Source organism: Salarias fasciatus, chromosome 7 (assembly GCF_902148845.1).
Source record: "Salarias fasciatus chromosome 7, fSalaFa1.1, whole genome shotgun sequence".
NCBI classification, from domain to species: Eukaryota; Metazoa; Chordata; class Actinopteri; order Blenniiformes; family Blenniidae; genus Salarias; species Salarias fasciatus.
The window spans coordinates 3,433,352-3,454,012 of record NC_043751.1 but is presented as its reverse complement, the minus strand read 5'-3'; the positions used below and the strand labels follow the sequence as shown (position 1 = coordinate 3,454,012).

The window sequence follows — 20,661 nt, the reverse complement described above, 5'->3', positions numbered from 1 at the left end:
CCACTCGCCTGATCAGGCTTCACGTGTGTCTGTAATTTGACACCAGTCTCATTGCCTTGCCAGAGTTTCGAGGGGAAACTTGGTTTCCAGCAGAAGACTTGAGGATTCACCTGTTCTGGTCAGTTTGGCTGGAATCCCCTGTGAGGACAGGAAGACCCTTCGTTCTGCCGCAGGTCTGAGAGACAGCTGGAGCGTTTCCCCAGCATTACAGCGTTGTTATTACTTGTATGTCTCTCAGCATGAGAGCGTTTGTCGATGCGGTCCCATGTTCTTCGTCAGCTCCTGAGAATCCCGCTCTCGTTCGTCACGCGCTGATACAAAACGACTTCTGTCGTCAAGTGTCCTGCTTTATCTGAAAGAACTCTCGCTGCTTCCCCTCCCCGCGGCCTTCTGGGACTTCGGTGCCACGCTAAAACCACAGATATGAGCTTTCAACGCCAGCCTGGCTGTGATCGCACTCCCCTGGAATTCCTAGCTAAGCCAGCACTCCCAGTCCGCATTATCGCCGCTTCCACGCCGGGCGCACGTCCGCCTGAGCGATCACACAGTTATTCTGCTCAGGACTCGCTGACTAATTCCTGACTTTACAAGTGTGACAGAGACAAATCGCCTCATGGGTTAATCATGATGTATTTACACGTCTGTCATAAATGAAACCAACAGAAACAGAAGGATGTAGATCTGTACTGAACTGCTCAAGTTAAAGGAACCTTCAGGTCTTTCTTTCTTTCACCGGCTGGTTAATGGGTGAAAGGTGACGTGAGGACTGCACCCGTTCATCCATTCATCCAGTCAGCAGCTCATTCTACGGTTTTACCAGGGTTTTGTTGTCAGTGGGAAGGCGGATCACCGTATCTGTGCAGGATCTGGCCGATACCCGTCTGTGTTCCATCGTTCCAGCAGTTTCCAGCAGACAGTGTGAGTCTGGCTCGTTTTCTGGCCTGGTTCCAGATCAGACCTCGAAGTCGTGTTAAAGGTTATGTTATCTGTTACCAGGCCACTCTCAGTCGCTCAAGGCTTCACTTCTGGCACATCTTGGGTGGAAGTGGTCTCTAAATGACACTCCAGTCATCCATAAAACGCCACTGAGCTGACGGCGATCATTGACTCAGTGTGGTCTCTGATTCTGCGGTCTCGGCGGCGTTGGAGGGGGTTCAGCTGGGCGTCTGCCATGGAGCGCTGGAGGAGAGACGATGAGAGTTCTGGCTGAAGCAGAGCTTTGAGCCTCCATGCTGGGATTTAAAGAGTTTCTGACGTGTGTGTGAAGGTGTCCCGCAGACCTGGAGGTTTCAACACAGCTAGCCTCCAAACGGAGATAGCAAGGTCATGTGACCCCAGTGGCCCATGGATGACCTACCTTACTGAAGCTTATTATGAATCAGCAGCGTTAAGTGTTGACCTGTTTATTTCCTTTGACATAATCAATAAAAATGCTGAATTGTTTGGTGAAATCACACAATACGTGGTCAGTTAAACCGCCCGCACGGTGGCAGAGCAGCTCTTGAAGTGGCCCAGCTGGTGTTCTGAGGCGTGCGGTGAGCAGCCAGAGCAGTCCTGCTCACCCTGCAGGTGCTTCTGAATCTACAGCAACGAGACGTGAAGCAAACAGATCCCGTCCGCGGCTCGCTTCACCACAACAAAGCCTCTGGCGGCTGCTCTCCCCTCCGGCTGCTCCTCGCCGGCTCTCTGGAGCTGAACCGTCCTCCCGGGATGTTTCTAATGTCAGGTCTGACGATAGAACCGGCCGTTTATGACCCTGCTGGAGGCCGGCCGCTCTTCTGTGACTCTTCATGCAGCTGGACGAGGAGGAGAGCTTCAAAGTGCTGCTTCGTTTGTGTGTGTGTGTGTGTGTGTGTGTGTGTGTGTGTGCGTGTGCGTTCTTGTATTTCTATCCTTGTCGGGGCCAAATGTCCCCACAAGGATAGCAAAACGTGGAACGACGTGCCTTGTGGGGACCTTTTTCCGGTCCTAAGTAGGAGAAACAGTGTTTTCTTGACCATGTTGTTGTTACTGAAAAAAGTAAAAGTGCAAAAACATTTCTTTAGGGTTAGGCTTTATTGTGGTGTGGGTTAGGGTTAGGGTAAGGGCCAGGGTTAGGGGCTAGACATGAATGGGAGTCAATGGACGGTCCCCACAAGGATAGAAATACAAGACTGTGCGTGTGCGTGTGTGTGTGTGTGTGTTTGTGCGTTCCCGTAGCTACTTTCTTACAGGTGCTTTGATCCAACAACATGACGAAGAAAAACCTGGAAACTGGTCTTTACAGAACAATCCATTTCAGAATCAAAGTCAAATGTGCTCATTTGTTCTATTACATTTTAAATGAAGGTATTTGAATTCATGTGTTTTGGCATTTTTAATCAATGCTACGAGACTTCCTTCAGTGTGTTTTCTCTGTTATTGTTCAGTGAAATAATGTTTAGCTTCCATCCTGACGCTGGTGTTTTTTCATGGAGTGTCTGGTTTTCAGGCTCTGTTCATGCTGGTCAGCTCGTACTGAAAGAGGTCAAACAGTCCCGCTGTGGAATGCTGTACCTGGTCCTTACATGCGTCTGCGTGAGTCAGTCTGGGGGAGTTTTCCTCAGAACATTCATACCGACGCCGCTGAGTCACCTGGAGACTCCTGCAGGACGAACGCCGCTGCGGGACGCTCAAGGTTCTCCTGAGAACACGACTGTTCACCGGCGAGAGGAGGGTCAGCTGCAGGAGGAGACGGAGGGACAGGCTGACACGCCTGGAGAGCAACAGGAGGTCTGTAGAGACGGAACAGAAGCTGTGGAGGTGCAGGAGATGGCGGCGGTGGAATCTGGCCCTGCTTGTTGATACTCGGCTCTCTGCAGGTGGAGAAAGCCTCCGGCTCGTCCTCTGGACCTGTTCCTTCCATTCAGACGGAGGAATGGTGGAGGTGTTAAAAGCTCCTCGGGGCTTCGACGCGCAGCGTGTAACGCGTCAAAGATCTGGCAGAAATGAAGCAATATCTGGCGCTTCCTCCGAAAGACCTGCTCTTCCACCGCTCGCCGCCAAGCGTCCTGATGACTTGATCAAACTCTGACCTTCATTTCACTCACGCATGAAGAAGCTTTTAGCAGCTCACTCTCTCAAAAAAGCACAAATAATCTAAAAGAATGTGCTGGAATGAAAGAGTTTTCCCTTCATTTCTTATTTCTTTGTCTTGTTTGCAGAAAAGAGTCACCGTGCATTATGTGTGTGACGTTCATCACGCGAAGGCAGCAGCTTTTCCTCGTGCAGACCAGGAACAGAGAGCGGCGTCAGAACGCGGCTCCTTCATTGTTCCGTCGCTCGGGGTGAAAAGTGGCTCCTTTGTGTTCAGAGTCCAGAACGATGAATACCTACATCCATCCACCGCGATCTCACACAAACATCAAACACATGGCGGAATAAATGAAGAGTGTTTGTGTTTTGAACCTCATCGTGAACTTGAAATCCTAAATCCCGAATCCTAAAGTGGTTAAAACACTAAAACTGCTGTAAATAAACAGCTTAAAACAGTAAAATTCATCTAAATTTAAACGGGAAAGCTGGAAAATTCAAAACTTATTTCCAAAAAAGGCTCCATTTGTTGAATCCAGTAAAAATGTCAGTTTAAGTGTAGTGATGAGGCTTCATAAATACAACATAAGATACAGAATTTAAATGCACTGCTGAACTAAATCCAGCCGTGTTGTGTTTAATTCTGAAGGCCGAACAGGCTTCAGGTGAGTTTTATTTGGCCTTGAAAGCATTTCTTTTGGTGATAAAGGAGCTGTGGGTTCGACTCCCAGCTTTACGTGAGGTCAGTGTGGCAGGAAAAACAAAATTATCCAAAGAAAAGCCAGAAAACTCTTCCTGTCTGCGAAACCTGTCTGAGGAAACACTCTGAGCCGTAACACCCGAGGAACATTCTGAGAGAGAATCCGACTCAGAGCATCCTGCCTGCAGGTCGGGGATGGATCTGGCTCCGCCCCTCGGTCTCTAATCCAGCCGATATACGTCAGGACGCCTGACTTACTTCTTCTTATCACAGCCAGTAAAAACAATGCCAGAGAGTTCAATCTCCTCAGCAGGATTTATCACACCGTCGTCCTCCGACCCCGAGACGCCTTATATGGTGTGAAAACCACCTTCACGGATCAGACGGAGGGGAGGGCAGCCGGAGGTGAAAGGTCAGGTGCACAAACCGTCGTCCATCTTCCAGAACTCACCAACAATATCTCATTGTCCATTGTGAAATGTGTGTTTTCCTCACACAGCTGAGGCTGTACGGACTCCTCCAGCTGTTCGGGAGGCACAGAGAGGCCGGACACGGCGGTGACTCTGGTACTACAGCTTTATTACACCGATGTGACGTTACACAGGAACAGGTACCTTCAGGGTGTTTGGACAGTCTCACACACACAGACACACACACACACAGCCGACAGTGTTCAGCACAGCGAGCTCCCAGCAGTCTCTGAGCCCATTCATCCTCGCTGGAGCTCTTCTCTCCGTATTTACAGAAAAATGGCAGTGGTTCGTCTGAAACAAAAACTAGATGGGAAAAAGTTGACCGAGTGGCTTTTTGCTCCCGTTCTGCCGCCACCGGATTTTACACTGGACTGTATCTTAAAGAAAAACAACAACAAAAAAAAAAGGCTCATCATCAATACAAAAATATAGTACAGCAATTTTCTTGTCATAGCAAACATTCATACCTGTCAACACATCAGCAGACATTCACATCAGAAACAACGAGCCACGTGCTACAGACCACCGGCCAGTCACGCTTCAGCCTCCCAAAGCTTGAAAAACGACGATGGACAACGACACGACGCTGCAGTGGATCGACTAACCGGCTGGTAATACCAAATCTGGCCACAGGGGGGTGTCACGAGTCTCACAGACAGGAAGCAGCAGTGCAGTCTGATTATTGGAGCATTAACTCTAAAACCCGAACCACTGAGGCTACATTTAGATTTGACATTTAGCAAGTCTTCATGCTCAGATTTGAATCTGTGCATCGGTACTTGAAGTATTTACAAACCGCGACGCTAGGAACATGGACGGTGACAGACGGCTGCAGGTTTGACGACGCCACAGCTAAAACTCACTCCGCCGTATTTTACATTTGAGTCGCAGCCGATCGGCTGGAAACCATGAGACTTCACAGGCCGACGTCTCCCGCTCGCCGCCGGCCTCCGCTCACGTCGGTACAGACGAGTATCGCAGCAGACGTTACGCAGACCGCAGAGGCGGCATTTCACCACACCGAAGGCGCGCGCTTTAATCGCATTGCGATGAATTAATGGGAGATAATGGCGGCCTGCAGAGGCAGGGAGGCTCGTCTGAGACAAATCATCCTCTACAATGTGAAACAATCATCATATCCACCGACTCTGCTGCTTCACGCTACGTTTCGGTTCATATCGTGCCTCTTTATCTGCAATGAAAGGAGAGATTTACAGGAAATAGAAGAAACACGATAGCAGATCTTCACTTTTAGGGTTTTTTTGGTTGAACATCAGGAGGATGGACTGACTGTCTCTGTCTTTCTGGTTCCAGGTGGACTGATCCAGAGCCGGATAGTGAGACAGCTGCCTCAATGACGTTCCGTTCCGCCATGTTTTGTCCAGCAGTCGTCTCTGTGCTGTTTCTTTCCTGGGTTACTGGCCGTTTTAACCCATCAGTGTAACAAAACGTCAAACTGAGGCAACATGCCTGGATACTGTTCAGGGACAGTTACTGATAATGTGATAGACTGGATCTGTTACAGGCTGAAAAAACCTGGGTGTCTATGAAGCTCTTACAGAGCAAAATCCATCCTGTCAGGCCATAGAGCCACGTTTGTATTACTATTAGGAATATAATAGCCTCAAATAATATTCACAACTTGTGACATCAGGCTTCAAATATAGCGACTTAGCACTTGTTGGACAAAACAATGGCGCCTGTTACGCCATCGCTGTGACTCTTTCACTATACGGCTCTGGACTGACGCACACCCCTCTGTCCATAACAGCTACACTATCATTTATTTTGATTCTAAAATTAGGTTCAGAACAGAGGAGGATCTTCATCTGGGTCTGAATCTGAACCCAACTTTTAATAGAAGCTATCCGATTTTACCATAAAATTTCCTTTCTTATTGGTTGATTAGTAGTTGAAACACAAAAATGTGCAAATACACACAAATGGCCTTCAAACATTCAATTATATTCTTTTATATTGGTCCAGTCCTGGTCCTGGAAGGTCCTAGTCCTGCTGTCCTCAGCTCCTCATTGGTTTGTTTTCGGCGCTTGGTGATGACATCATCATCATCAGACTGAAGCAGTCAGGACAGGTGACCTCCAAGACCAGGACTGGACCCCCTTGGCCCCTCTGTGAAGGGAGTCCTGGGATCCGACCTGCTCTCAGCTGGTCTCATGTGGATTTGCAGAGTCTCTGTGGAGTCTGGAGCAGATCTGAGCAGATATCCGAGACGCCCTTCAGCTCAACAAACCAAACGTTACGGAGGCTTCTGTCCGTGTTCACCGTCAGCAAAGCCCAGGTCAGCAGAGCAGATGCAGATCTGGCAGACATGAGGCGGCCTGGACCGCCGGTGCAGCGGGCGGAGGAGAGTCTCGGGGCGGAGCGGTCAACCGATCCAACAAGCACAACATCAGAGAGGTTCAGGAGACGAGGAGCGACTCTGACACCACGGAGGCTTCAGAGGAGAAACCAGGCGGGAAACATCTGTCTAGTCAAGGCAGGCGACTCACACATCGAACAGCGTCCAGTGGTCTTTACACCACCCTCCACCCTCCACCCTCCACCCCCGAGGCTCGGAGCCCCCCCGCCTCTCAAGCGGTGACACCACATCAACACCATTTGTCATTTGTCACCTTCACAGTACAGCGGGGCCCGGTGGGGGCAGCAGGTAGAGGAGGGGGTGGGGCTGCAGCTCCGGGAGAAGGGGGAGGGTCCTCAGTCTATATACAGTGAGTGAACGGTTCTCCTGGGCAGCAGCGTCCAGTGTTTCATCAGGTACAGTAGTTCTCTCGGCCTCCGCCCCTCCCACCGCCTCCTCCGCCCTCAGGTGCAGCAGTCTCGCTCCAGCCGGCAGAAGAGCGGCGAGCGGCTGGGCAGGGAGGCGGAGGCGGAGGGGGAGGGCGGGGCGGCGGGGGCGGGGGCGGGGCCGGCGGCCGTGGAGCCCAGCATGGAGGGGTAGGGGCTCATCTTGTCGATGTTGACGTAGGTGGTGTTGAGCAGGACGTAGTGCTCGCCGCTGAAGCTGGAGAAGATGGCTGAGATCCGCGACACCAGCTCGGAGAAGGAGGGCCGGCGCTCCGGCTTTGGGTGCCAGCACTCGATCATCACCGTGTACCTGGAAGGGCGGGGGGTGGGGTTAATGAACCGTCCCAGCAGCAATCAGCACAGACAAGCAGCCCCAGCGGGAAGTTCTACCAGTTTCATTTATTTTTGGACTTGAGGTCAGTTTGTTCATATTTGACCTCATTAATGTTGCTTTTATTGCTTTGCAGTCATTTTGTCATAATTGTTTTGTCTCTCTGGAGGTGTTTCATGTCTCTCTATATCAGGTTTGTTTTTTTTTTTTGCAGTTGTATGATGTTTCTTTAAAGCAGTTTCTGTCTGTTTTGAACTGATTTTGTGTTTCTCTGTAGCCTCATTGTGTCCATCCATCTCTCTACACTCGGATGTAAAGCTTTGAATTTAATCATTTTCACAGTAATCCAGTAATCATGCTGTTACAGTTATTTTTTTGTTTGTCTTAATATACAGTCTCTAATCAGAGAGAGGATTTACTTTAAGAGTGATTTCTGCCTGATGTGATTTACCTGAAGGAGCAGATCAGACAAACTCTGATTAATATTAAAAAAAAAGATCTGACTTTTCACATCAGCTGTGAGTCATGGTCATAAGCTGAACCAGCCTCCTGGCCGGGGTCTGGTTTTCCAGCATGGAGCTCTCTGTTCAGACCTGAGGCGGCGGATCCGTTCGGGGGAATGTTGGTGGACGTGCATCCCTCCTGACGCCTCCGTTTAATTTACGGCCGGGGAATTCGGGGCCTCTGCCTCCCTCTCACCTGAACACTCCCACCGCTCTACATCGCAGCCTCTTATCTGCTCGTTGTGTGAGATCACCGCTGGCGTCTGCCCGCACCTCCACTGAGGTCAGAGGTCAACCAGGAGTGAGCAGGGCAGAGGGAAACCTCACACCCAGCTCTTCCTCTCAGGACTCCTCCAGTCGCTCACTGCCAGCCGTGGGAATGAAGCTTTAAACCGTCTGAAATACTGTAGACCTGAGGCTAACTAGCTAACTAGCGAACTAGCTAACCTAACTAGTCCTGCTGTCAGTAACATGAGCTGGTTCTGACAGAACGTCTGGATTATAGAGCATCTTCCTCCCATTGACTGGTATAACTCCGGCTGAACTTAATGAGTGAATCGTCCATTAATCTGACCCACACAGCGCTAACACTTCAACTTATGCTAACGCCTGTGCACGTCATTATTTTATTTTTAGTAACTAAAATAACTTGAATACTTTACAGAGAAACCTCCGACGTCTGTGAATAATTTTCAGAAACTTGTGCCACACTGTGCAATGCTTTAAATAGATATGCGTTGCTTTTTTATCTTTGTCAGGTGCTGAGAGCATTAAATCATTGAGTAAATGAAGTGATCTTTCAGAGATAAGACCTGGAACTCTCTGCTTCGCCACAGCCTGGGGGCAGATTTTACCTGGCAACCTCCTTCATGAACTGATCCAAAGAAAACTCTACTCTGTCGACAGGAAGCTGCAGAGAAAATAATAATGTGAGCGCTGCCAGCCGAGCGCTCACCTGCCACAGAAAGAAGCGCTTAGCAACGCCAGAGACAAACAGAGCGGAGACGCTCCGTCCCGTTCCAGCTCTGTGTTTTTGTTGCGAAGCGAGAAAAGTGACTCTCATTTGACGGCTGGCTGTGGCGCGACGTGGCGAGGTGTCTGGACCATCTGAGGGGATGGAGGACTCTAGTCACAGGTTTTGTTTGTGATTGCCTGTGCCTGTGCAGCTCGTTCATGTCTCGAGCCGCTGACTCAGGTGAACGGCAGGTGAAGGGAGGCGTGCAGTGTTCGGGCGTGCGTGCACACTCACAGGGCGTCGGGGCAGAACTCGGGCTGCAGCAGCCTCCGGCCCTGCATCAGGAACACCGTGATGTCGAAGGAGTTCACATCCGAGTACGGCGGCGCTCCGCGGGTCATCAGCTCCCACAGCAGCACGCCGAACGACCACTGCACCAAGAAAACACAACGATCACTCTTCACCCCCGGGTTCACTCGCTCCCTGGTGTGACACTGAGAGTCCAAGACGCTCTGCATCTTCTGAAAACTGTTTCAATGTGCTTTTCTATAAGAGAGGTCCAGCTCTCCTCGATTCAACTCGACTGAGTTTCGGTCATTTTCTGTTACAGCAGAGCCTCGGTGATGGTGTACCTGCTGCTCGGTTTGTGGATTTTTGTTTGACACAAAGCAAACTAAACGTCAGAGAGGGCTGCGAGTGGCGAGACAAAACACTCCGGAAGAATACCAGTGGGTTTCTGAAGCCGTACAGCAGAATCAAGCTGAAGATGAGTAGAGACGAACTAGACGAGGTATGACGGCAAGCTAATGTTACCTAATGGTAGCTAGTACCCCTTTCACACTGACGCAGTGACTCCGCTGAGGTCTGTGGACTGCGGTACACGATGGTACGAAGTTGTACGAGAGGCAATTTGTTGTGTAGAAAGAAACAAAAACAACTTGTGTTTGATGTGGCACTGATGCTAGCAGAGCGACGACTGACTACGTATGTGGTGTGTGCGACTTGCGTTCTGTTCCTACGATTAGGTCTCATCTTGTTTACGTCTCGCATCGTCACTGACAGTGGGGGGGATTGATCTGGGACCGGTCACGTATAAACCCGTACCATCCAGCTCGCCACAGTCCACAGCAAAAAAATGAAACATGATTCATTGTTTGAAATATCATTTGGGACAGTGTCAGACAGCTTTGGACTGTGGTCTATTGATTTTTCATCAGATCATAATACATTTAGTGAAGCCATGCACTAGATTACTTCACCTCCTGTGTCAGTACGCAGTAGTGTAAAAGGGTAGCAGTCCACAGCCTCATTTTATGTTCATATTGAACACAAGCACAGAAGATGATGACCGATCAACCAAAACCTGGCAAATCAACAGTCACAGTGTCAATCCTGCGGGTATACCTGGATCTTAAAGGGGAGATGATGGCAGCTCGTTGACGGGTCAAACTAAAAGTGGAAAACACTAAATAAACCTTCTTGAACCCTGCTTCAGGGTTTTGATCAGACTGTGGAGTACAGTTTAATGGTGCTTGGACCCAATGAAAGTGAAACCTTTTGAAAACGTGTAATGCTCTGTGGAAATGGCAAAGTTTGGCTCCTGGTGGACGTTGAGACAGAATCCTCACCACGTCTGACTTGGTGGTGAACTTGTGCGTCTGCAGACTCTCCAGGCCCATCCACTTGACGGGCAGCTTGACGCCGCTCTTGTTGTGCACGCTGTAGTACTCCTTGTCGTAAATGTCCCGGGCCAGGCCGAAGTCCGCCACCTTCACCGTGTAGCTCTCATCCAGCCTGGGGAGACAAGTGGAACTTTCAGTCCATTCAGTTCTGATTCTGTGATGCTCACGGTTTCCTTAGCTGCTGCTTAAGAGCTGAATATTCTTTCTCTCATATATGCAAGTATGATTAACCGTCAGCTCACATGCAGTTCCTGGCAGCCAGGTCTCTGTGGACAAACTTCTTGCTGGCCAGGTACTCCATCCCTCTGGCCACCTGCAGCCCGAAGCCCATCAGGTCCTTCACCGTGGGGTTCTGGAACAAAGGTCTCCAGTTACTCTGCTGCCGTGACCCTGGAGTTCAGACTGTCTGGTGTGGGTCACTCACGTGTCCCTCGTCCCGAATGAAGTTGCGCAGGTCGCCGTGCTTCATGTAGGGCAGGACCACCAGCGGGGAGCCCTCCGGCGGGAGGCAGATCCCCAGGAGGGACAGGACGTTGGGATGGCTGAAGTCCTTCATGATGATGCCTTCCTTCAGGAACTGAGACACCTCTTCCAAATCCGTGATGCCTGGAAACAGTTTCAAACACAGAATCAGGCAGATGTCGCTTCAGTCCGGTCAGGTCAGGGTTTATCTGCAGCCAGGAGCGCAGGACAGAGCCTCAGTGGGAAATATCTCCCAGCCCAGCTCCCATTTACCAATTAGCTCCACTCTGACTCTGCTGTAAGCTCGTTAGAGAGCGCAGCTCTGGGACGAGCCTCCGTCTGAAGGTTATTCAAGAAAAACACCTCACAGCAGAGGAGAAGGGCTTCACACACTCCACGCAGTTCACCCCTGAGATGACCGAGGCTCACGTCAGTTCGTCACCACAGCAGCTGAATTAGGATAAAAGCTGTGACTCTTTGTCTCCAGTGCAACCAGAGCCTAAAATGATTAGCCTGCGCCCTGCCAGGGCACTGAAATGAAAATAAAAGTGGTTTGAATCCCTGAGGACAAGACCCCGGTGGGCTCCACAGTCTGCGATCCTCCAGATCATCCTCACATCAGTCTCAATCTCACAGCTTACTCAATTAGACCGGAGCCTCATTCATCTCCATCACGTCAGGCGGAGCAGGACTCAGACTCTGAATGAACTTCACTCAATAAGAGCTGCACAAGAGGAGTGTGAGTGGAGTAAAATCACCAAGTCTTCCTTCATCCCTGCACTCATTCTAGGAATTACACCCAGCAGAATCGGTTTTTATTCCTGAAGAATGGGTCTAATCCAGGAAGTCTGCTGCTTCCTGCTCTGCAGCAGGTTCTTCCTGAACGAGAAGATGTTTGTACTCACGGTTCAGAGACTTGACAGCGCAGTGCTGATTCTGCCCGTCGGCCTCCAGCAGAGTTCCATGGAAGACGCAGCCGAAGTGTCCTGGAGGCAACAACACGACAGAAGCTTTACACGGAGCGCCGGGAGCTTCAGTCCAGCCTCTTCACCCTGTGTGATTCCACTTCTATTCATGGTCCTATCTTTCATTTACACAACCAAAAAAATGTGACTCTCAGTCTGACTGACGAGCAGTAAAGTGTTTGTTCTCGTCCGCTGAACCTGACGGCAGTTTGAACTCTCAGATCCAGTAAGCGAAGCACAGTTTTCAGTCTTTACCCGTAAATGGAAACAACCTCCTAAATTACACGCTGAGACTGCACGGAGACACTGAAAGCCATTTTTAGATTTGATGTAATCGGCCTCATGTGCTTGTTGAAGCCTTCTTCTGCAGAGAGCGGCTCGGAGATCACAGCACGTCAGGAGAGACCTCGCTTTTGGTTTAAAGACCGAGCAGTGCACAGTCCGGACGGGCAGTTTGTCCTCATACTGACAACAAACTGAGAAAACTAATGAAACAGGAACAACTACCATGGCTGAAGATCACAACGAACACCGACTAAGAGGCAACGAGAAGAAATCTGGGCTGAAAAAGTCCTGAGCACAGAATCAAACCTCCACAAGGCAAGGCACAGCAGTGCATGGTTCAATACCACACATGTTGTTAATAGGAAACAATCACTGCAGTTTCTTTCTGCCATCAGAAGCATCAAGTTCTTTGGAGAGAATCGAGCTTTAAAGGTATTTTCTGACATTTAACCAGCTGGAGAACGAGTCTGAGACTCTTTAAATTGGATTTTAGATCTGTTTACAAAACATTTTTAATGTAAATATAGTGGAACTTCACAAACTCAGTGCTCTGGTTGCAGAGTTCATGTTTTCATATTTTCGCAGCGCCTGTATGCTGATGATACTTCATTAAGCTGTAGAGCTGATCTCTGCTCCCCAAGCTCTCAGTCTGCTGTTCTCACCACCATCGGCTCAAAAACATTCAGGACTTTTTTCATGTGAAAACGCAAAACTTTCACTGCATTTTCAGGGTCTGTTTGACAACGAGACACTGAAAACACAACTTTCTGGAAAAAACCTCCAACTCAATCTCCATGGAAACAGAGAAAAACACAAGTTTCTGACACTCTTCTAGTCCTGGTCCAGGTCCAGGTCCAGGTCCTGCCTGACTGCAGCTCATCACTGTGATTTCGCTGCTCCCTGACTGGGCCTGCCCTCCCTGTAACCCCGTCCGGAGCTTTCCTCATTACTGCCCCGTCCAGAGGACCCGGCAGCGCCCGGCCCCCCTGACTTATTGTGCTCTTTATTGAATTATATGTCTTGTTTCAGTCGGGGGGGCTGGGCCCAGACGGGACCAAATGAGCGCGGCGCTCTGCCGTCACGTTCCTCAGATGTGTGAGGGTTTTAGATTACAGCTTTACAAAGATCCTGAGAACAAACCAGCAGGCCCGACCGGGGGGCTTAGGGGGTATTTCAGGGGTCCGGGGGTCTTTCTGCTCCCCATATTAAACTCGATCTGTGGGCTGGAGTCACAAAAGGAGGTGATTCAGTTTCTGTGGTTTGATAAATGTGGACCTCAGGATCTGTGAGAGTCACACACACTTTAATGAGCAAACCGGAACACTTTTTAAAGTTAGAGTACACTCTTTAAAGGAGAGTCTCCTTCAATCTTTCAGTTTTCTTTATGTCATTCCATTCTCATGGGAAAATAAAGAACTCCTCAGCTCAGCTTGTTATTGACAATTCAAAACCAATAAAAGTGATTAGCAGTGATGTTATTGAGATTTAGTTAAGCTCATGCTTGTCATGATCAGATTACTACTAAATCTGGCATTTCTCTTCCAGATTATACGATTTTTAGATATCTAGAGGTAAGAGGTGTGTGTGTGTGTGTGTGTGTGTGTGTGTGTGTGTGTGTGTGTGTGTGTGTGTGTGTGTGTGTGTGTGTGTGTCTGACCTCTGCCGATGACCTGGTTGAGGTGCAGCAGCAGCCGCTCCCGGGCGATCACCACATGCTGGACCTCGGTCAGCAGGTCGGGGTGCAGGCAGGACGGGTCGATGTGGACGGGCGCCATGAGCAGCGGGGACACCAGCTCGCCGTCCAGCCCCAGGCCGCCGCCCGCCAACGCCCCCAGCCGTGGGGACAGCAGCTCGCCGTTCCCCCCGTACACCGGCGGCGCGCCCCGGCACGTCTCGGGCCTGTCGCCGCCCTGATCTGGGGGGAGGACAGGGGACGGGGGACGGGGGTGGGGTGGGGTAAGGGGGGGTGGGGGGGGGGGGGGGGGGGGGTGGGGGGGGGGGGGGGGGGCATCTCATTACTCATCTGGTGCCGATTCAGTCAACATCGATCACTTCTCAGTGATAAATTAGAATCTCTACTGCAGGGATGTAAAGAGACAAAGCCTGAGGAACAGTGAGGACAATGAACTGAGGATGAGGGGGACAGGAGGAAGAGTCCACCCAGACTCAGGTCAGGGACCCAGTTAGAAGGTCAGGTGAAGGTCAAAGATCAAAATAATGGGTAGCATATGAGAAGCAAATGATCCATTCAGATGTTTTTTGTTCTTATTTTCTTTTCCTAGCAGAAGGAGCAGTGGATGTTCCCTCCATACCGATGTTCACAGCAGCCAGCAGACTCAATGTCCACGGCTCAGATTAAAAGAGATTCTCTCCTCCATCAACTCTGCACGCTGCTTTTTTCAGATGAAATCCTTGAATTAAATTCAGAGCAGTCAGATCTGTATGCTGTACAGTGTGACTCCAAACATCTAAAACAATTAAAAACAGACATTTCACTGCATTTCTGCCTTCTGTTTCCTGGGAAATGAACCGACGATCGCCGGAGACGATCATCTCTGAAAGTTGTGGCCAAAGCAGAGACGTAGAAAACCTCCGGCTCTGCCTCTACATGAAGACAGGAGGATGAACGCCAGAGGCATCCTCAGCTTCATGTGTTCACAGCCTTCCAGGACTCTGATTGGCCAGCATGGCTTCACGCTCCTTGTCACACTGCCCCCTACGGGTCTGGCTGCTCTGAGGAGCTCTTCACATGCTTCTTTTTTAGAGTAAATGAAGAATTTTTTTTTTTTTTTTTTTAAACATAGAAGGGTAAATCTCCATTTTTGTAAATGTGTGATTGTGACCCTACTGTAGGTCCATGAACCATATGTTTGACACGACGACAGACGGAGAGAGAAACAGAAAACAACAAAAACAAAAAAAACAAAGATGTTTCCGGAGGAGGACCGGGGGTGGGGGGATCATGTGTTTGTTCCCAGGGTCCTGTTCTCTGATCTGTGTGCGTGTGTGTGTGTGTGTGTGTGTGTGTGTGTGTGTGTGTGTGTGTGTGTGTGTGTGTGTGTGTGTAGGGTTAGTTCACAACATGCACCGCTCGCGTAGCACTCAGCCCCAAAGGAAGCAGTAGGTGGGGTTTGGGGGCGTGGGGGGGTGGAGGGTGGGGGTCGGGGGGGCTGACAGGTGAGGTGGGTGGGGTTCTGGGTTCTGGGTTCTGGGTTCTGGGCTCTGGGCTCATGAGCTTGACGTACCCTCCAGCAGGGTGGTTCTATAGTCGACTGACTCGTGGGAGACCATTTCGTTAGTGGGGCTGACGCTCCTCGCGTTAGCCAGCCTGTCCAGATGCTGGATGTGCCCCCGGCCATCATACCACACCTCAGACAGATCTGGAGACAGAGGGTGGAGGAGGAGGAGGAGGAGGAGGAGGAGGAGGAGGAGGAGGAGGAGCAGAGGCAGGAGGAAGAGGGACGGAGTCGGAGGAGGAAGGAGAGGGAGGGAGAGAGAGACACCAGTTACTGAGCGAGCCAAGCGTTTCCACCAGTGCACCCACGTCAACCCTCCTGTGAACCCGCCAGGCAAAACACAACCCAGCGCTCGCACATGCACGCAAACCCTCCTGTGGGACTCCAGCGCCTTCAGACACAATGCCAGCTTCAAGAACTCTCACTGTTTCACAACGTGTCTGACTAATGATTCCCATTTCTTCTCATGTTTCTCTGACATTTACAGATAAAATCAGTATAAAACAGTCGGGTCTTTATAGGATTCAGTTTCTGGACGTGTCCCTGACCCCATGCAGTGGTTTTCGCTCAGGAAGGTCACCGTGGAGCCCAGTGAACCTGTGACCTGTGACCCCCTCACCGTCGATGTGCTTGTTCCTCCTCCACATGAGCAGCGTTCCCAGCAGCAGCAGCAGCAGGCTGACGCACACGCAGCCCACGATCAGGGCCGTGAAGTCCTGCTCCTGGGCCAGCGTCACCTTCCCCAGGTGTCTGATGGAGTCCGCCTGGCGCCACTGAAAGACAGGAGGAGGGGTCATGGGGGTGTGGACGGGATAACCTGCCTCTCAGCCAGTGTCAGCCGGGAGGAATCCCAGCCCACTGTGACCTCTTCGGGATCAAATGAGTGGTGATAATGTAGAGGAGGATGAGTGGCGCTGAAGAAACCAGAAAACCTGATAGCAGAAAAGTCTTGTTGATGGTTGCAGAACAGATGTGATCTGCTGTACGAGGGGAGGCGGCTCCAGAAGGCCACTTCAAGGGATCCGGTCCTTCTTTACTTCACACTCAGTCTGAACGTGGTCAAAGTGTCAAGCAATAAGAACTGAAACAGAGACGGTCCCGAGTGACTAAAGTGACTCCAGGTTCCTCTCAGTGGTTCTAGATGTTTACCTCATTTCTCTCCGGTGTTTTGGGCAAAATGTAATAACTAGTGTTTTTAGTTCAGAAGCATAAAATTCTGGCTTGTCCAGGTTTTTCTGTCTGTAAGACAAACTTCTAGTTTGATCAGTTGATCGGTGTCGTCTGGTTTCATAGATCAGTAGGTCTGTGTTTCATCTGCAGAACAGTGGAAGTTAATGGAGTGTTTCCTGATGATGTTCCCTACAGGGAGCATGTATAATGTAAAGTATAGGTCCTAGGACAGAACCCTGAGGAACTCCGTGTTTAATTTTAGGCTGAGCTAATTTGAGATTGTCTACAAAAAAGTTTGCAGCCACCTTTCCTTGACTCTGATCTACCAAAAGCTGGCAGATACGCCCACTGTCAGCAACAAACAAGAGCACGACCCTTCAAAATAAAAGCCATGAGCAGTTTTCTGAGTCTCCTCCAGGATGCAGAAAGTGTTGAAAGCACAGCAGAAAAAGCCTCAGCACCTGTCTATTGTCTGGCGTCCCTCTTCTTAACATTTTCTCAATTTAAGTTCAACAGCAGGACAGTTTTCCACAGACTCCCAGTCTGACTGCGCTCTTACTCTGACAGGACAGGAGTCTCCATATAGGGGGACAAACAGCGGCCGCCAAGACATCCAGTGTGTCCACATGGCATCCACACACCCAGGCAATCAGGCTGGCATTCAGACATATGGCATGCAACACACACACACACACACACACACACACACTCACACACACACACACACACACACACAGGAGGCAGATATTGCTTCTGTCATTATTAGGTTTAGTGGAAATGAGGTCTCTGCTCCTGCCTGCTGCAGATTGCTGTGTGAATGAGGGTGTGTGTGTGTGTGTGAGTGTGTGTGTGAGGATATTGGCGGACCGTTCCCTGAGATAAAGACTTTCCGCTGCAGCCGGCTGACAGGTGATCAGTGACGGGCTGATAGCGCGGGGTTTGCAGATGTTATCTGTCAGGACGACAGCAGGACGTCTGCAGCTGCAGGATCTAATATCAGTTTGCATCAGAATTACTCGACCTTTCAAACTTTTGTCTGATCCAGTTTATGAGTTCGGATGAAAGTTTGTTTCAGGACACAAAGTATGACTTTAAAGAAGCGGAAAAAATTCAAAGTGAGTGTTCCCATGAGAACAGTGGCCTCTGCACTTTGAAAAGGATTTTCAAAGAAGCAGGTCTCTATCAGTATAAACCTTCAGAAGATCAAGAAGGGGCTCGAGGCTCCAACAGAGCTGTAAATGTCCTCTGTGGAGACGTAGGAAGACAGCGCAGAGACGTCCCGGTCCCAGCAGCTCCTCATCAGACAGGTCCTGATGGGAGACGCTCAACGAGAGGCTCACGGCCCAAAACTGCGAGGAGCAAAGACGTCCACGAGAGGAAAGCTTGAGAGGAAAACTTAAAGGTACGTTAGTAGCATTGTTACTGGCTGTTTCTGCACAAAGCTGTACTTCATCCTGTGTGCTTTAAGTGAAGAGAGCAGGCAGAGCGTCACCTTCTACTGCTGGAGGACATCGTCTCTGTTTTCATGTTTCATTCATGAACTGAAGCATTTCTGTTGTCGTTCCTGGAGCTGCTGCAGCTGTGCGGTCGACGTCAACTCAACGTGCACGGCAGGGCTCGTACGTCCGTGCACCACTGACACACCTGCAGCTGAAGCTTTCTGAGCGCCGGCACAGTGAGGGCGAGTGGATGAGACTCTGCTTCTCCCTCCGCCCTGACGCCTGACTTCCATCCCAGTGACAAGACAGCTGGCGGCTGAGCCCGCTCACTCAGCGCTGCCAGTAATAAACCCTCCCGGGGCCGCGTTTTATAAGGGACCTGCATTAGCGCTGCAGACGTATTGAAGTTTCCTGCAGATGATGTGGAACGCTGCAGGAATGCGCCGCTTCTCCACACAGTTCCCATGATGAAGAGTTCAGCATGGCTCCGCCAGCTCGGGTTTAATCGCTCACACAGCTGAAACAAAGAACCGTGAACGCCGAAATCCGTCCTGGGAACGATGGAGAGCCCGGAGGCTGTGTGGCCTCGACGGGAATCAAACCGCCATTCTCCCTCTGTGAGTCCGGTCGCACAAACAGTTCAGGTGGATATCTGCTGAGTCGGCGAAGTGGGAGGAGATCCAGGGATCCTGAATCCTGGAGCTCCATCACAATGGAAGCATCTCAGCAAGGTTAACACACACACACACACACACACACACACACACACACCCGAACACACACACACACACTGTTCTGTCAACATGTGGCGAAGCGACAACAGAACTCCTTTCATCATTGACAGTTGAGTTGAATAAGAAGAGGTGTGTGTCTGCCACGCCCACACAGGTGTCAGTGCATCCCGGATGGAGGTCTGTGTGTGTGTGTGTGTGTGTGTGTGTGTGTGTGTGCGTGCGTGCATCTCACCTCCACCTGCAGCTCCTTGGCGGTGGCGGCCTGCAGCTCGGTGGGGACGGTGCACTCCAGAGTGTTTCCCACCAGGGTGAGCGACTCGCAGCTGTGGTTGGACACGGTGAGGACCTGACACTTCATGGCCTCGCGGTCCATCCGGTCGCCCTGCGGGGGGACGCAGACGCCACGGTGACTGTCAGCAGACGCCACGCCGCACGGGGCTGGACGTGCGCCCGCCCGTCCTGCACGTACGTGCGTGTTTGTGTATAAACATGTTGGTTTCAGCGAGGCAGCAGGCCGTAAAGAGAACCATCGCATTCCTCGCGTGACGGCCTGGGATTTTCCAATTTGACACAGAGCGGAGGCTCGCACCTGTTCCTGTCCTCACACACACACACACACACACACACACACACACACACACACACACACACACACACACACACACACACACACACACACACACACACACACACACACACACACACACACACACACACACACACACACACACACACACACACAGCCAGACACTCCACTGAGTCCCACGCCAGCTCCCACGGCGGTGGGCGTGTCCACGGCGGGTGAAGAAGGCGTCACGCTTCCAGCACGGCCTCTAAATAACCTGTCACCACGATAATTGGGAGAGCTTCTTCGTGGGCCCGGAGCGGCGCCGGCGCCAGCGGCACGGTGCTCTTCATGCGCCGCCCTGCTGAAGCGGCGCCGCCGTTTGCTGCCGCGTTGCGGCGGGGGTTATCAGATGGTGCTAAACGAGCGCCGGCGTTGCCCTTTAACGGAGCGGAGCAGGGTTATCAGATGGCGTTAAATGTGGTGATGCCTGGTACCGACCCCCCCGCCTCCACCGGGTCAGTGTGGGGGGAGGAGGAGGAGGCTTCAGGGCCAAGGTCACATCTGGGAAAAGAATGAAAAAAAAAAAGAAAGAAGTCCCGGCGCTGCTCACAGCTGCTGCAAACCGTCGGGCCGCGGTCGACAAAAAGAGCCGGAAAGAAGTGTAGAAAATATGTATTTCATTGTGCGGCGGCGGCGGGCCCCGGGGGCCGCGGCCCCCCGCCTGAAACGCAGCATTAATATGTCAAGAGCTTTGACCTCGGCAGCAGAACAATACGGGGGATGGATGAGGGTGTAAACGATGGGAAACAGACGCCACGTCCTGTTTTTCTTTCTGTATTGTTTCCTTCCCAGAGCGACTGAAAGGTGAATGGCCTGAATGGAGCTGAGCGGCGGACGGAGACGGCGGCGGCGCGGGATGAACTCCGGCAGGTTCCACCAACAGGTGCCTCCACTGCCTCCATTACAGTTCCTGCTCCCTTCTCGCCACTCTCCTAAAGACTTTTACGCATTTGAAATTTGCCACAGCACATAAAGAGAGGTTTTCCTCCTCAACAGGCGTAGAGCGGGAGACTCTCTGCACCTGTTCCCGCTTCGTTCCAGCCGGGACAAGACCGCATTCACACTGGATTAGAGGCAACATGGGAACCGGCTGCGTGCTGGAGGAGAAGTGGCTTTACCACCTCAGCAGGCTTCACATGATCCGGGCCATCGGCTCACACACACACCGCTCACACACACACCACACACACACACACCGCTCACACACAGCTCAAACCGCCAGCCGGGGTCTGGAGACGGGAC

The 20,661-nt window shown here is 51.0% G+C and overlaps 1 protein-coding gene across 2 annotated transcripts in view; it reads right to left on the bottom strand.

The window, feature by feature from the left end:
* Positions 1–4,316: 4,316 nt before the first annotated feature.
* met (MET proto-oncogene, receptor tyrosine kinase) overlaps positions 4,317–20,661 on the bottom strand; it is a 61,852-nt gene continuing 45,507 nt past the window's right edge. Inside the window, exons 12-21 of one of the 2 annotated variants that reach the window (XM_030095632.1) lie at positions 19,024–19,173; positions 16,068–16,221; positions 15,458–15,592; positions 13,870–14,127; positions 11,868–11,948; positions 10,925–11,106; positions 10,743–10,852; positions 10,447–10,612; positions 9,113–9,249; positions 4,317–7,339 (exon numbers count right to left, since the gene is read on the bottom strand). In XM_030095632.1, the coding sequence (XP_029951492.1) occupies positions 7,048–7,339; positions 9,113–9,249; positions 10,447–10,612; positions 10,743–10,852; positions 10,925–11,106; positions 11,868–11,948; positions 13,870–14,127; positions 15,458–15,592; positions 16,068–16,221; positions 19,024–19,173 (1,665 nt within the window). In that variant the 3' untranslated portion in view covers positions 4,317–7,047. The remainder of the gene's footprint in view (positions 7,340–9,112; positions 9,250–10,446; positions 10,613–10,742; positions 10,853–10,924; positions 11,107–11,867; positions 11,949–13,869; positions 14,128–15,457; positions 15,593–16,067; positions 16,222–19,023; positions 19,174–20,661) is intronic. The other variant, XM_030095633.1, reaches the window with a different exon arrangement.